Genomic DNA, 15,505 nt, shown 5'->3' with positions numbered 1-15,505 from the left:
AATGCTTTCTCAGCAAAACAATTTAGAACGCGCTCCTCGATTGGCTAATCTCCTGTGGGGTTCTTCCATTGTCCAATCACAAATAACGTTTGTAGCATTTTTGCCGGCTCTTCAAAATGGCGACCCGAGGGGAATGCACTTCTTCGTTGATATCAGTAAAAGCGTTTAAACAGCAATTTTTTGATTTTCTTGAGCCGTCGCAATATGAAAGGAGGAGGAACGAAGCTGAACTCGCAGATATGGCCAAAGAAATGAATGTACCAATGGAGATAGTCACAGACTTGAGTGAAGTGTGCAGGTGAGCTGATGTATTGAGAAGATAACATTGCATCAGAAATTGCACAAGCATCATAAATTATAGTTCACCGCTAAATTTTCTCAGAATCAGATTGGTTTAAATTGATCACATGATGTGATGGTGTTGGAGTGATATGCTACTGGGCACACGTTCGCATACCTGCCAACTCTCCCGGTCTCCAAGTTTTTCATGAAATGTCCCGGTCTCCTGGGTAGAGCACCAAATCTCCCGGGAAATACCTACCGCGGTCTTTTTGAGATATGTTTATTAACCCATAACGCACCGTGCCGGCCAAAACCGGCCGTGATTTTGGCCTCATCTGCGCGCACTCCACGATTTGAGCCTACCTCCCCTAGAAGGGAATTTTTTGTCCCCTATTGTTCTCATTGTCCTCAGAAAGGACTGACCAATCAGAATCCACTTACTGCGCATATATTTTTAGGTCTTAGGGGGGCCCAGACAAAAGAGCTTTTTATCTTTAGGAATTGGTGTCCGATTTCAATTTTTGTTGCCTCGTGGGCCGCGCGGCTAAATTTTTAGTCGCCGATTTTCGCGTTTTCCGAAGGAAAACACACCTTTTCGAAATGGTAAATCGAAAGAAGAACTGCTAAGGAATACTCAACAGTTTCGACAGCGAAAATCCGAGAAATAACGGGGAAGAAATTGCGCTTCGAGTACGAATTGTTGTTTTATCCAGGCGACGAGCGAGCGGACAGCTCAAATCATTATTCAGGCCACGGACTTTCTGCGAAATTTTAGACTACTTCTGGGAATTCAACAGCCAAAAAAATACAGGTTTGATTGTGAATTTGTACTGAAATACTATTCTAATTGACCGATTCTTTGTATTCTGAACAGTTTTTGCGAAATTATTGAGAAACGTGCCCCGCACGGGTCGATAAATTCGCTTCGAATTGGACTTGTTGTTCCTTCAAATCGCTTGCGCGTCGTTCGTCTCGCATTTATAATTATACGCGTTTCTTTCTAAGGCGTAAACAAAGACTTTTCTGAATAAATTTTTCATTTAGGAAAGCTTTCTGTGTGTTTTTCTTTCTATTTTCATTGAGAAAACATGACAACTGTGTAATCTTGCGTAAACAAACACATGCTCTCGAGACGGATCCAATTTCGCCCATGTGACGCGCGGATCAAATTACATCGAAATTTCGGAAATTTTTACCTTCAAGTTTGTTTTTTGAAAAATTTTTAATTGGCAACTAGTGTATTTTATTCCATAATTAGTAATTTTAACTATCTTAGACCAAAGGGGTGTTGTTTTTTTTGCCCTGTAAGTTATGTATTTTTACTGCACATGGGTTAGGAAATAACCACTTTGCCAATTTTGCTGAATTTTGGAAAACCTCTGGAAACGGCTGGTGCTTAATGGGTTAATATTGGTTATTTCTTGTCGGGTCTTTGCTGCCCCCCCCCCCACTGAAGCCCTAAATGTAGGCTTGATGACACGGTTCTGCTGGGACTGCGGAACAAAGAGAACAGATTTCTAGACGTCTCCAGATTTTTGTACTCCGGGGGTTGACAGGTATGCGTTCGGCGCATCTCGGGATGGTCTGAGAAAATCAGGTTTCTTAACGGCGGTGACTAAAACAGAGATATTTCTGCGCAGTTGTCATAACTACGCAGGGAAAGCAGATCTTGGCAAGCATTATTGGAATCCGAAAAGAAAATTAGGGGTAACCATACATTTTTCAGAGATAATTAAGCTTTAATTTGGGAAAAAATCCCATACATTCTTTTGTATTTTGGTGCTTTTTGGAATTTTTGTTGCTTAAATTATCTCTAAAAAATGCGTGGTTACCCTCAATTTTCTTTTTGGATTCCAATAGCCATTGCTACCCAGGGGTCCCACTCACAAATTTTAATGGGCAATATTTCCAGAAAATATCCATACCCAACAATGGGCGGCTTCCATGTTTTAACCCCCCCTTGCCTTTGGAAATTCCAAAATGTGTTACCCCCCCCCCCCCCCCCATGCCCTCAGAATTCCATAATCGTGAACCCCGCCTCCCCTTCAGAATTTCCGGTTTTTCTGGGAAGTACGTTTTCGACTTTAGCAACGCCTATATGAACAAACGAACATGAATTTATGCCTCCTCAGGGCTGTGATCTAGCGGCGCTAGGCGACAAGCTTTACTCTTCAGCGACAAGAAAAACCTACCGCTAGTGGCCAGGCTGTGAAAACTTCTTTTTAAGTCCGAATTTGGCTATAATAATAAACACCATTTTTGGCAGTTTCACTCCTCTTTGTTTTCTTGTGCTGTTTTGACATTTACAAAGCAGAATAGCTCAACTTCAGACAGTTAAAATCTTTCAGCGATCAAATATACTGTCAAGTCTTGTTGCGTCCTTTTATAGGTCATGTAGTGTGCACGAAAAGTGTTCTCAACCCATATGCTTCATGTAATGTACATGAAATGTATCATGATCTATCGATGCTTGTCTTCTGCTTCCGCGGTCATACGTTCGTGGATAATTTTGTTTATGAACTACAAAGGTCCACTACAATAGCGTTTTCAAGGAACTAACTCTACACTTTCTACTCCAGAAATCCCACCTGTGGAATTCACCAGTGCCTTTGGATATCCAATGATAAATACCCCCCCCCCCCCATGCCCCTAGAATTCCATAATCGTGAACCCCCCCTCCCCTTCGGAAATCCTAAAAGCCGTCCGTGGTATGGTATGGATATTTTCTGGAATCGCCCAATGATGGGGGGGTCCGAAGGATTTTTTTTGGGTCTGACATTTTGGCCAAAAGGGATTTTTTTGGGTCTATGAAAGACGCCGGGATGTTTTTGGGTCGCGAAAACAACACAGGGGTTTTTTGGGGTATTGCATTTTTCATCAGCTCAAATCAACAATAATATAAGCGCAATTTACTGCTTGTGTGATATTACGGGATATTTCTGAGATTGTAATCTATTTTGAAAAGTAATAACCAGCACTCCACGCGCATCTAATCCAGAGAGAAATATTCAATAGGTCACGTAATTCAAGGCCTTTCAAGCCAGTCATTTTGAGATGTCAATTGCACAAAAATATGGTGAAAAGTCTGATGCCACGAGGTCTGTTACAAAGGGATGTTCCAGTACAATAGCAAGCTAAGAATGTGCTAATGACAAGACATGTATGCTGTAGATGTCATAATGAATATCTTCCTGTAAAGTTGTCGCAGAAGATAGGATGAAGAGACACTATAACAGTCATGCGAGCTTTTTGTATTTGTTTATGTATAGTTTTGTTTTTGACCAAAATTTGCTGATGCAAAAACACTGAGGGATTTTCTGGGGTATGCTAAAAAAAGTGGGGATTTTTTTGGGTAGACAAATTCTGAAGTTGGGATTTTTTTGGGTATGAAATATGAACCTCTGTCGGACCTCCCCTCCCTCCCCCCCCCCCCCCCGGTCATTAAAATATGTGAGTGGGGCCCCTGGGCATTGCTAAGATCTGCTTTTCCCGCATAGTCATTAACCGTGCAAAAATACTTCAGTATTAGTAGGCACCGTCCTTAAATATCAGGGCTGGTATCCAGGGTTGTCATTAGAAGGCGGGACCCGGGTACCAGTACCAGGATACACAAGAGTAAGTACCTGCCTACTTTCAAACTGAACATAAAGAAATTCACTTCAAGTGTAATTTTCTCCCCAGCTACTCTCCTATAGGTGCCCCCCTACTTCAAAACTTACTGAAACCCTTGGGTATCAGGGATAGCATTATCATTGTGCATCATCACCAGTTCTCAGCACTTGGCAACATAGCATTGACTTTACACAGTTATCGCCTGCGAGAAAGCTCTCTTTTAGGTCAACCGTGAGAGGATTTGTTCAGCGTGAATGGCAAGCGAAGTGAGCCACGAAAGGACTGGGGCAGGGGCAAGAGAAGTCTCCCATCCTCTCATGCATACATGACCTAAAAGAGGGCTTGCTTGCAGGCTAACACAGTTGCAGTCTCATTTGCTCAGAAGCCTTTCAGAGAATCACACGCCATGCTGATCACATGCTGGCACCAAGGGTGTTCACAGCCAAGGATTGTTATATCCCCAGTGGAGAGCTGAAATCTGGAGAGTTTTTTTTGCATCAATGCCCAGTAGTGGGTCAAAACATCCCCTAAACAAGACAGAACACCCCTCAAACTCAAGATGTAACACCCCCCAAACAGTTTAGTAGTATTATTCCTCTTGTTGATAAGCTTTTGCGTGAATCATGGAGGAAAATATATTTTAGATCAATAAAAAAGGTGTTTTTATCTCTTTACTTTGCTCCTTACTGTTTAGAAATTTATATTTCACATCAAACGGCTTTGTATGAGAGCCAATCTTGCTTTTGTAGCACGCGGGTTCAATGCCCAATAAATTCATTTAAGGAATCCTCACTCGTTATGCTTGTGCTCTTTAATCTGAGGAAGCCTTTTTCTATAAGCCATATGATTTCTCCTAAGGCTTCCTCACCACTTTCTCTATATTCTTTGTACTCTTATTTTTCTTTTTTTTTTTTTTTTGTAACATGTGTGAGTGGTGAAATGAAACAAACTTGTAAACAATCTTGACCAGGATTGAAGGGTACCATAACCTCTAGCTAGTGGTTGACATTTTTACTAACTGTAATATTTTTGACAAGTCATGTTGATTTGTGATCATCTTTTACAATGTACTAATTGTTTTGTTTCCCCTCCATTTGACCAAGTCCAAGCAACTTAAAGGTATGTATAACTTATGTTGCATTATTTTTTTTTATTAACCCTTTAACCCCTAACTATATCAGAGAACAAATTCTTCCATCTTGTTCCCATACTTTTCTTATAAAATTACCAGGGAAAGTTATTGAAATGTCAAGAAGATTGAGTGATCATATCCTTAATTCTCATGACCTCAGGGGTTAAAGAAGCATTGGTGTTACAAGCCACAAGGAGAAATTGGATGCTGATCACTGTTAGGGCTTAAAGGGTTAAACGAGGGAATGATAATGAAAATGGCAGACCCAAGGAAAAGGGTGCATTCTAAATTGGATTGCAAGGGGAATGGGAGCTGGGATGGGGATTCCACTTACCTGGAATAAATGATGAGGGGAAAATTCCTATTTTTTAGTATTTCAAAGAATTGCTGGCATACAAACAAATGTAAAAATTAAGGCCCAAGTGATAGCAACTTTTTTTTTCCATCCTTAAATAATTGACATTAGACCAAGAAAAATACAGGAGAATATTGTGGAAACTTGGGACACACACACACACACAAAACAAATACATGCATATAATTATTTTATTTTACAACTTTCTCCTTTACAAAGCTTGGAACATACTTTGTACCACAAATTAGGCTTTGGCTACACTACTTTTCAAGTAAGAACCATGTAGCTGTTGCATGTGAGGGAGGAGCCATTCTACAGATGGGGAATGTCAGAGCCATGAACTTCCACTTTTTGTGAAAATCATTTATTATAACTTCTTATTCTTTCCTGCAATCTATAGCTCAACTTGATATTTCTTAGCTAAACTAAGACCTTAAAAGAGGAAATGGTAGGTTTCTTTATTTCTCCTGCAGTGATAAATTCGTGATTTTCCTACTAAAATACAGAAGTTCAACAATACATGAATATTTCCACTAATGCCCACAACTATATCTTTCAAAGATAAAGTAATATCTTCTTTCATAACGTCGTACCAAAAAAGCCTGAAATCATTCCAGGAAACTTGTGATGCAGGGCAAAAAAATAACAGGTGTTCTGAATTTTCTCTTGAAAAGTTGCAAAACGAGCAACTTAATCTGTTACGGCTGTCAATTTTTTTTGCAATTTTTTTTCTAATCAGTTCATCTGAATCTGAGTCTCAAACAGAGTTATGTCAAACTCATGACCAGTCTGCATGCTGCACTTTGCTCCAGTTGCCGAGCAATACAAGTTAGGCCATACAGTATTGTTATTTTCAAGGAGTCTGTATTTAATAAAGTCTGCTAGTTTTAACTAGCCAAACAGACTGTTTTAACAAGGAGGGTACTTAATTGTCTACCAACTCTTAACCTTTGGCCTTCAGATTCCATAATGATCTGGAATTTAGAAATGTTTTTGAGGAGAGGGGCAAACTGGATTACCCAGAGGAAAACCTCTCGGAGAAAGGACGGCAATGAACAACAGACTCATCCCACATAGAATGCCTAGTCCAGGAATCAATGATCCCATGCCATATTGATGAGATAAGTGTTTTCACCACTGCACCATCCCTGCTCCCCCGATAATTTTTTTACCCCAGGGTTAGGGGACTGTTCACTGAGTCTTTTAAACATGGGTATCTTTAGCATGCCTGGAGACCCATTTAACTAAAACATTTTTATTGAATTCAAAGTTTTTGTACTTCTCATGGTTATTCAATAGGCCATTTTACAGTTGTGTGGTTAGTGACCTGGTCTTGAATTGGAAGCGAGGCTGGGGTTGACCTTGTTTTGATACAGACCTCACTGCTTTTCATATGTAAATGCAAATAGTTAGCATAAGAACAGTATGATCTACATATGAAAAGCAGTGAGGTTTGTATCAAAACAAGGTCACCCCCAGCCTCGCTTAGAATCCAAGACCAGGTCACTTAGCACACAGCCGTAAAATGGTCTATTGCTGGATTAAAGGACCCTGATAAGGGAAATCATTCCAGAGAGCAGTTTTTATAGTACTGCCCCGCCCATGGGGGTCAGGTCAACACACTTATTTTATGAGGATGAAATAAGTGTTAATAATGAGTTGCATATGCATAATTATTAATTTAGTTCTATTCAACTGACTACATGTATGATCATTTTTCAGTGTCCTGCAGAAACAGAAAGTCTAGAATCCCTTGACATTTTCAAAGATCAGATTCCTGAAGGAGTACAGCTTCATTCATTAAGGTAAGTGAAGAGTTTCTTAAACTTCCAAATACTTTGACTCAAGCTGTGGGAGATCTTCATCACTGTGAATCAGGGACCTATCCCAAAGTTCATTCTAGAAATTGGTTTATAGGGCCCAGTCCATTAGGCTCCTTTGGAGATTTTAGAGGGCATTTTTTCTGGAAAATGGGCCCAAGATATTTCAGCCTCTAACATGTCCGGACATAAGCATAATGACTAGTAATAATCAAAGATTAGGGAGTGCTTTCAATGATCTCGATCCCAGGCTCCCTCTCTTTTGCCAAGTTGGTGATGATGTCATCTGCCCCTGCAAAATCTGCGGGGGGTGCCAGATACGCGTCCCAAGATCCATTCATTCATTGATTGTCCCGTACAATCTCAACTCCACTCTGTATTAGGAGTGCTTTCTTTTCATGCCAAACACAATAATTATTAAGGCCTGGTTCACACTTTACCGACAGAAGTGATGGAAGTGGAATCGTTATCAGAGTCAGAATCAGAGGAATCTTTTGACTTAGTGTGAATCAATAGGATAAAAGCAGAAACAGGGGAAGGCTGCCATGTTTTCCCGTTCTAAATCTTGCATAAAAGGATTGGTAATGAGCTTTTTGACTGGTCGATTCTTTTGCTTGACTTCCGATTCTGATCAAACAGTTCACACTTGATCGCAAATGACGGAATCAGAAGTGGAATCAGTAGAAAGAGGAAATGTTCTGATCCTTGCAATTCCAATTCGGCGTCAAGCTTACGATTGTGATTCCATCTCCTTTTTTCATTTATACTGGAATGGGAGGTTCATTTCACTTCCTATTCTCTTGCCAGTGTGAACCAGCCTTAAAACTGGATCATTGTATAATGCAATTCCACTTATTTGATTAGCTTAGCGGCCATTGTATATGAGCCATTATACCATGCCTGAGAAATAGAGACCATTAAATTGTCTTCTGGTTGTAATTGTAAAGCGAAATCAGCAAGATCTAGCACTATGTCTTAATTGTTTTTAATAAAACAAGACATGCTTGTTGGAAATGAGATGATTATAGCTCATAGAATAATTGTCAAATAAATTGAAAAGGCTAACTTGGAAGACTCTAGTAATGTTTTTTTTTTTTATTAAACTTTTTTGGTGCAAAACGGCCAAGAGCTATGCATGTGACCTTCAATTTGCCCAGTTAAAAAAAAACATCACCCTGGTGTTTTTTTTTTCCATTTTTTGTTTTTTGTTTTTGTTTTTAAAATATCAAACTGGACAGGTACACAATGAATACAATGACAGAATTATTTGTAGTGTAAAATAAATACATTTAGGTATGGGCTGGAACTTTACATACATTAGTTACTAAGTGACTTTCTTGTTTTTCTTAAAAAAAAAAGTACTGTCAGTGGTACATGAATTTTGGAGAATAAACTTTTAGTTATGATAGTTATTAATAATAAAATAATGATCTGTTCTCTTAAAGAATGTTGAAAGAGAGGAGAGGGAAACTTACTCCACATAGAAAGGAAGTGAATTATCTTGCAAAGGTAACAAGGTTGCGTGCGTATAATTTCCTGTTTTGTTCTTAATTGCCAGGTGGTTACAACAGAGCAAACATGGACAAAGACATTTCACTCTGGCTTTCTGTGTTGTTTAAGCCATTCGCACTCGCCATATACTGATGGACAGATAATGCCGGGTGTATTTCAACACTCTTACCATTAAATTGAAGCCTAAATTGCAAAGTCTTTTTGTAGTGGAATAATAAATCGCTTATTCAATGGTTTTACACATAATACGTGCAGACATTTTGCTCATTGCTAGTAACTCGCAACTTGCAAAATATCTGCACGTATGTAAAACCATCGAATAAGAAATATGTACGAAATTATTTTTTTGGCTAGTGCTTAATTAGGAGAAAATATATATCTTTTTAATTTTATTACAGGAAACAGGGCCTACAAAAGAACCCCAAGCATTCCAAGAGATTGACGCAAAGGAAGTAGTGTTATCGGTCGGTATTTATCATCCAAGAAAGGTTGGTAGAGCTTTTATAATTTTGAAAATATTGCTGTAAATTATTTAATGGCATTGTACGCTGTAGGTATTTTGGTAAGTTTCATGATTGACTCTGTCATTAATTTTTGCAGAAATTTTACAGAAATTGTTACAGACTGACATAAAAAAAGTGTAATTCAAATTCTTAATTAACACTTCAACATGAATAAATTAATAAAAATAATTGACCTAAAACAATTATTGTTTTAGGTCATTTTATGAAATTTGCTGTCCACTGAATTTTCAGGCTTGCTATAGCTGTAGAGATTTCTGATAACTATAATAACATAACAAATGGTCTGAGGAGAGTGTTGATTTTGATCACTTTTTATGCCTTTTTCTCCCTTCAGCTAAACAAAGTTCAAGAATTTCTTGTCTTGGGAAGTCAGGTAAGAGCAAAACAATGATCAAGATAGATTTTTATACATCTGTAGTAAGTGGTACATGTATTTAACAGTTATTTTTAATTAACAGTTATACAATCTTTATTTTGCCATATTTTAGCCTGTGAACATGCAGGTTCCCAAGTGGAGTAAGGGCAAAAAGAAAAATAGGCAAGCCCCTTTCTCTCCCCTTTCCATTTTCTTTCTCGCCCCCACCCCCCCCCCCCCCCCTCTCTGAGCATGAGTTTTGTCTTTACCCTATATTCCGCTTGGGAGGTACAGCCTGTTCACAGGCTACCATTTTTCTCCCTGACACACAAGATTACCATATATTGCAGGATATATTCTTTTGACTATGGTTGACAAATATTGAATGCACCATGGCCATAAATTATTATTTAGGCAGTGTTACAATACGTTGAATAATAACCACTGATACAAAACACATAAGTCAACAAAGATTACACATTTGTTGAACCATGGAACTTTTGGAGTTTATCTGATACAGGCAAGTTGTACTTAGCCTTGGTGACTGATACTTGCTCTTAACACCGCCAAAAAATATAATGGCTTTTTTTTAAATTTGAGAAACTATATTTAATTTGTGTTGATAGTGCCTTACAGAATTACGTGACAAGATCTTCTGCACTGCTGATGGCATGATTCTGGGAGATCACAGCAATAATCCAGATGAACTGTCACAATCAACTGCTAAGGTTTGTACAAATTGTATGCATGATTGCCACATAGTACATTTGTAGCTGTAGTCTCTCTCATTCAGGCCTCCGAGGAGCTCATATCTGGTGCGATCACAGTCTGCATGGCCACAAAACGTTTGTTTTTTTGTTGTTGTTTTTTTTTTTCACTGGGATGATCAGATTAACAACATTGCTTCTGACGTCTCAATAATCGCGGTTGACAATGGGAGACTGCAAGTCTAATTTTATGTTTGCATTGGGCTGCCTGTGCAAATGTGTGCCAAACAAATCAAGGTTGGCAGCCATTTTGTTTCTCTGTCACGCAAATTTACCTTGTTTGATGCAAGAATCTGGCCTCATTTTCATGCGAAGACATGCAGTCTATCAAATTGGCATATCGACTGCACTTTTTAATCTGTGATTACTATTACTAGTAATTATTGTGTGAAACTGCAGCTTTGCATAATATCAGAAGCCCTGTAACAAGGTTTAAATGAATTTCAATGTTGCGTATATGTTCTGTGTAGAACATATCCACACCAGGACAGTGCCTACTTTTGTTACTTCGTCTTGAGATACTCGGGTTTCCTATGGGTGGTGCCTACTAATACAGGGATATTTTTGTGTGGTTTAAAACTACTGATGTGAAGAAAGCAGAACTTAGCAAGTGCTTTTGATATCCATAAAGTATAAGGAGTAATCATGCATTTTTCAGAGATAATTAATCTTCATTTTGGAAAAAAAGGCCATACACTGCTTTGTATTTTAGTGCTTTTTAGAGTTGGCTTATCTATAAAAACTGCATGGCTATCCCCAATTTTCTTTTTGGATTCCAATAGCCCTGGCTAAGATCTCCTTTTCCCACACAGTTATAAACCACACAAAAATATCCACGCGTTAGTAGGCACAACCCTTATATAACAGAACTTCAGTCTCAGTGAACTTGGAATATGTCTTTTAATCTTTGAACACATTAAGCTTCTGAACACAGTCATTTGGGAAAAACAATAATATTTATTGTGGTTTAGGCTTTTCTTCAGAAATCCAAGCTTATTACTGCAAACTGTTAATTGAAACCCGTAGCCTAAAAACAAGCCTAGACCATTTCTGCACTTCTTGAGTAATCATTAACACTTAATTTTTGTGCAGATGCTAAGGCCTGTTTGTGTCCTGACCTTGCAAGCTACTTTTGTAGATTTACGTTGTTTCTGGTATTTGTTTGGTAATTGTTAGGAACTGTGCAAGTCTGGATTTTTCTTCATTGAGGGAGTATTTTACAATGATAAACGAGATCCATTGTCAAGGGATTACAGCAAGTATGTCGGATGATTTGATCTTATACATAAAACTTCACCACCTATAGTCCGTACAATGTAGTTCTGACGACTAAGTTGTGATCTAGGAAAAGTACAAACAGTTTTAACAATAAGTACATATAAAAAATTCAGTCCAACTATAGTATAGCTGACCCTAAACTTGTCTAGTAAAAACACAATCAATTAAATTTGAAATCCTACAGGTGCTAAAAACGAAGAAAATTACAAAAAGTACTTAAAATTCAAGCCACCATTTATTTAGTTGTCAGTGCGAAGTGTTATCTAAGAAGAGTTCTTAGAAAGTTTGCGTCTTATGGTTTGTAATTGGTACATTCGTGTTCAGTTCTTTTATCTCTGGGAATTATTTCCAAGAATATCACTACAGTGAAGGCTCCTTTTGCTTAGAAGTTCCAAACATCTCAAAACTGTAAAAGCACTCAGGCCTGCAGCCTCGTGCTTCCATTAGTTTCTCGGGCTCTGGAATCTCTGATGAAACACTCGTACTCGTTTTTGATATGGTACATCAAGCACTCAAGACAGCATTTCATCGGAATATCCAACACCTCGAATTTTATGCAAAAAAATCCCTCCGCTAGGAATCTTTATTGTTTTTCAACTCCGACCCCTTTGGGTGTTGGATATCCTTCATCATGTTTCACATATTACATGAAGATTGAAAGAGCTTCAGCGGCTTGTTTGTCAAAACCCCGATTTGAAAGAACTTCAAATGCACGTAATAAATGACCTTCTGTTTTGTCCTTGTGTCTGTTTACTTCAAAGGGTGATGATTGACTGGGCTAAAGATCCTCAAAGAAGAAAGTGTCCGGGACTTGGCTTATTTACCAGTAAACGCATGGAGGATGTAGTGTTTGACGACCTGAAGATCAAATTAGGATATCCATATTTGTATTGTCATCAAGGGAACTGTGAACATCTGCTCATATTTACTGACCTCAGGTTAGACTACGAGCACTTCCCATTATTTCTCTTGGGGATAGTAAAGCGAGTGAAACACGCAAGAACGCGCGAAAATTGTCCCCCGCGAGGACACGCGACGCGCGGGAGTATCAAATGATGATGCTTCTCAATCTCGTTCCCAGGGTCTCTTCTCTTCCCGTCTGAAGAGGAGAGACCTTGGTAACGAGGTTGGGTGCTTCTAATTTGTAGTCTTTTGCTTACATCTTTGGGTGTTTTAAAATCTCATACATATTTGAGCAGTACAGTTGAAATCCTGTGGAGCTCTTTATTATATGTATAATGTACAAACTACGATGTTGCTCTAACGTTTCAGTAGATACAAACGAAATCCTAAAATGTTACCATTTGCCGGAAAGAAAACTACTGAGCAGCACTTTGCTGTGGTACTGTTTATGATGCTGTACATCAATACGGTCCCAACTTTTCAGGCTGTGGATAAAGTGGATGAAATCCTCAATTGTAACCATTGAAATGTAAGCAGGCATCGTTTCTTTCTTTCCTTCTTTCTTTTCAAACTAAATTTATCCCCAACTTTGTGTTTATTTTACATTCGGCACTCTGACACTCTTTTCTGGCCTTCTAGGTTTCAAAACAGCAATCTCGTACCCAGAGTCCCTCAGGCTCTTTGGCCAGCGGTTGGTCGCCAGGAGACCAACTGCTGGCCAAAGAGGCTGAGGATTCTGGCAATTGTACTTAGAAATTTATCTACCTTTCCTTGCTTTATTCTTGTTTAATTCGTTATTAGTGAATCTTTGGTCTGTACAATCAAATAAGTAGTGCATATTTAAATTGAGAGGACGGCACGCCGTTTGCCAGTCTGCCTAAGAGTCGTTACCGGTGTTTCCAAGCGCGCGCGAGAAATAAAAGAAACTTGCCGGTGAGAAGAACAAAACAATGATGGATGGGGGAGCCCACCGCGCTCCGGAAAGGAAACGCCTACAGCGCAGGCTGGGCGTCTGCTGAATGTGGTTTTTCTTGTTTTTCTGGCAGGCTCTTACATGTAGACGACGAACCAAACGCAAACGAATACCCACTCCAAGTATTTAAACACCGAGGAAAGCGAATCAGGTGTCGGGTGTGTGATGTATACACTGCAAGGTAAGGGAAGTTGGTAACAAGTTACTTCGCCCAAAGAAAACTCACGGTCCCTGTAGCACTGAAAAATATAACGTGTAGCACGCAATTAATTTAGTTAACAGTGTTTCACTCATTAGAGACTTTCAGATTCTGGTACGAGAGGGGTAAGGGTGCGCGCGCGTGAACCAGTGTCATTTTGGCGGGAAAACGAGATGGCCGTCGTCATTTTACTTCGAGTTTTTGGGAGAACGGAGTAGTTGTGAAAACAAGTCCTCGAAACGTAGGTGATCTTAGTGCTATTAGTTATCATCATTCAAAACAATTGTGTCAAGTTCGTCGCTTACAAAGAGTAAAATGAAGTTTCCTGGGATAGATCTCTTCTTAGTACTTCGCTGAAAACTTGAAGTTATCTCGAATTCGTAGTCGTAGTCGTACTCGTACTAAAATCTAAAAGACTCTTATCGCAGGCACAGCGGTTTTCAATTGAGTACCGGAAAACCAAGACAGAAGTAATTACTTTTGCCAATCACGACACACGCAAACAGCGAAATGAACCAATCAGAGTTTAAAGCAGATACATGTAACCTGTTTATTTTAGATGGGTGACTGTGAATGATACTCTTGCCAGCGAGGATCCTTGTTTCTTCTGCGCCACTTGTTTTAAAGGACTTCACTACACACCGAACGGCGAGAAAATCTGCGATTTCCAAGCTTACCCAGTGGTTGGAGACTTTGATTGGTGATGGGACTCGAACCCACTACCTGCTAGAAGGATTGCGCGCGGGGGGGATCTTTAAAAGGGTCAAGATCTCGAAAGAAAAGGCTAGCACGTCAGGACAAGGCGAAGAAGGTGAACTTTAAGGCAAAGGTATGCGCTGCGTACTTCAGAAGTGTCATATTTTTCAAGATGGTATCCAGGGAATCACCAAGCCAAAGCATTTTTTGCCAAACTCATCGTGCTGTGACTGAACACAAGACTGTTACTACAGTTAAAGTGGTTTACACTCTTGAACGTCAAGGATGTACTCTCGTACTGTGCACGGATTTGGTGCTTAAGAGCGATAATTTACCGGGTTTTTTTTTTTGCGCCGTTTATGACTTTGCGGCAAATGAAGATCTTAGCAAGCGCTACTGTACTGGAACCCGAAAAGACAATTGGGGTTTCTATGCATTTTTCAGAGATAATTAAGCAACAGACAATTCTAAAAAGCTTTAAGATATAGAGTCATTTCAACTAACGTTGTCGGTTCAAAGCATGAAGACAAGACCGAAAGTTTACGTGGGATTTTTATGAATAAATTCGTCAAAATCAGTCATGCCTGGAGAAAACAATAGGTTGTAATTAGCAGTACAATGACCTGCACGTGCAGGGATGATTTTGATGAAATTATTCATAAAAAATAATCCCACAAAATATTGCGGTCTTGTCTTTTAGCTTGATTTTAATCCGACAACGTTAATTGAAATAGCTGTATATATTAGCAATTTTTTGTTTGTTTGTTTAGTTTAGTTTTTGTTTTGTTTTTTTCACGTTGAAGGTGAAGATTGTTTAGTTGCCTCCACTTTTCTCTTTGGATTCCAGTAACCCCTGTTAACGTTAAGATCGCCTTTTCCCGCACAGTCATTAACCATTCTCGAGCCCAGAGCCACTCGGCTTTGGCTACGTCATACACCAAGGGTGTCAGTCATGCGCAAAAGGGAAGAGCTCTAGAGTCGAGAATGAGTCATAAACCATCCCGAGATGCGCAGAACGTATGCGCAGAACCAAGGGAGGCACCTCCATAAAATACCTTTCTGAGCTAGCTGCAAGTTCCGGTTTGAAAAAGCGGCTC

At 39.2% G+C, this 15,505-nt stretch overlaps 1 protein-coding gene across 2 annotated transcripts; it reads left to right on the top strand.

Moving 5' to 3' along the window:
- Window positions 1-96: 96 nt before the first annotated feature.
- On the top strand, window positions 97-15,505 carry LOC146479236 (snRNA-activating protein complex subunit 3-like). 2 transcript variants are annotated; one of them, XM_085111507.1, is made up of 11 exons: window positions 97-298; window positions 4,998-5,013; window positions 7,104-7,186; window positions 8,647-8,710; window positions 9,112-9,177; window positions 9,572-9,610; window positions 10,219-10,320; window positions 11,536-11,618; window positions 12,399-12,575; window positions 13,587-13,694; window positions 14,272-15,505. In XM_085111507.1, exons 1-11 carry the CDS (start codon window positions 117-119, stop codon window positions 14,414-14,416), a joined length of 1,065 nt encoding a protein of 354 aa, XP_084967633.1. In that variant the 5' UTR covers window positions 97-116; the 3' UTR covers window positions 14,417-15,505. The 2 variants fall into 2 exon arrangements, with proteins under 2 accessions (XP_084967633.1, XP_084967632.1); XM_085111506.1 differs by having other exon boundaries at window positions 9,112-9,201.

Source organism: Pavona decussata, unplaced genomic scaffold (assembly GCF_977016875.1).
Source record: "Pavona decussata unplaced genomic scaffold, jaPavDecu1.1 SCAFFOLD_61, whole genome shotgun sequence".
Classification (NCBI taxonomy): Eukaryota; Metazoa; Cnidaria; class Anthozoa; order Scleractinia; family Agariciidae; genus Pavona; species Pavona decussata.
Note: the sequence above shows the minus strand (reverse complement) of the source record. Positions and strands in the feature narration are given on the sequence as shown.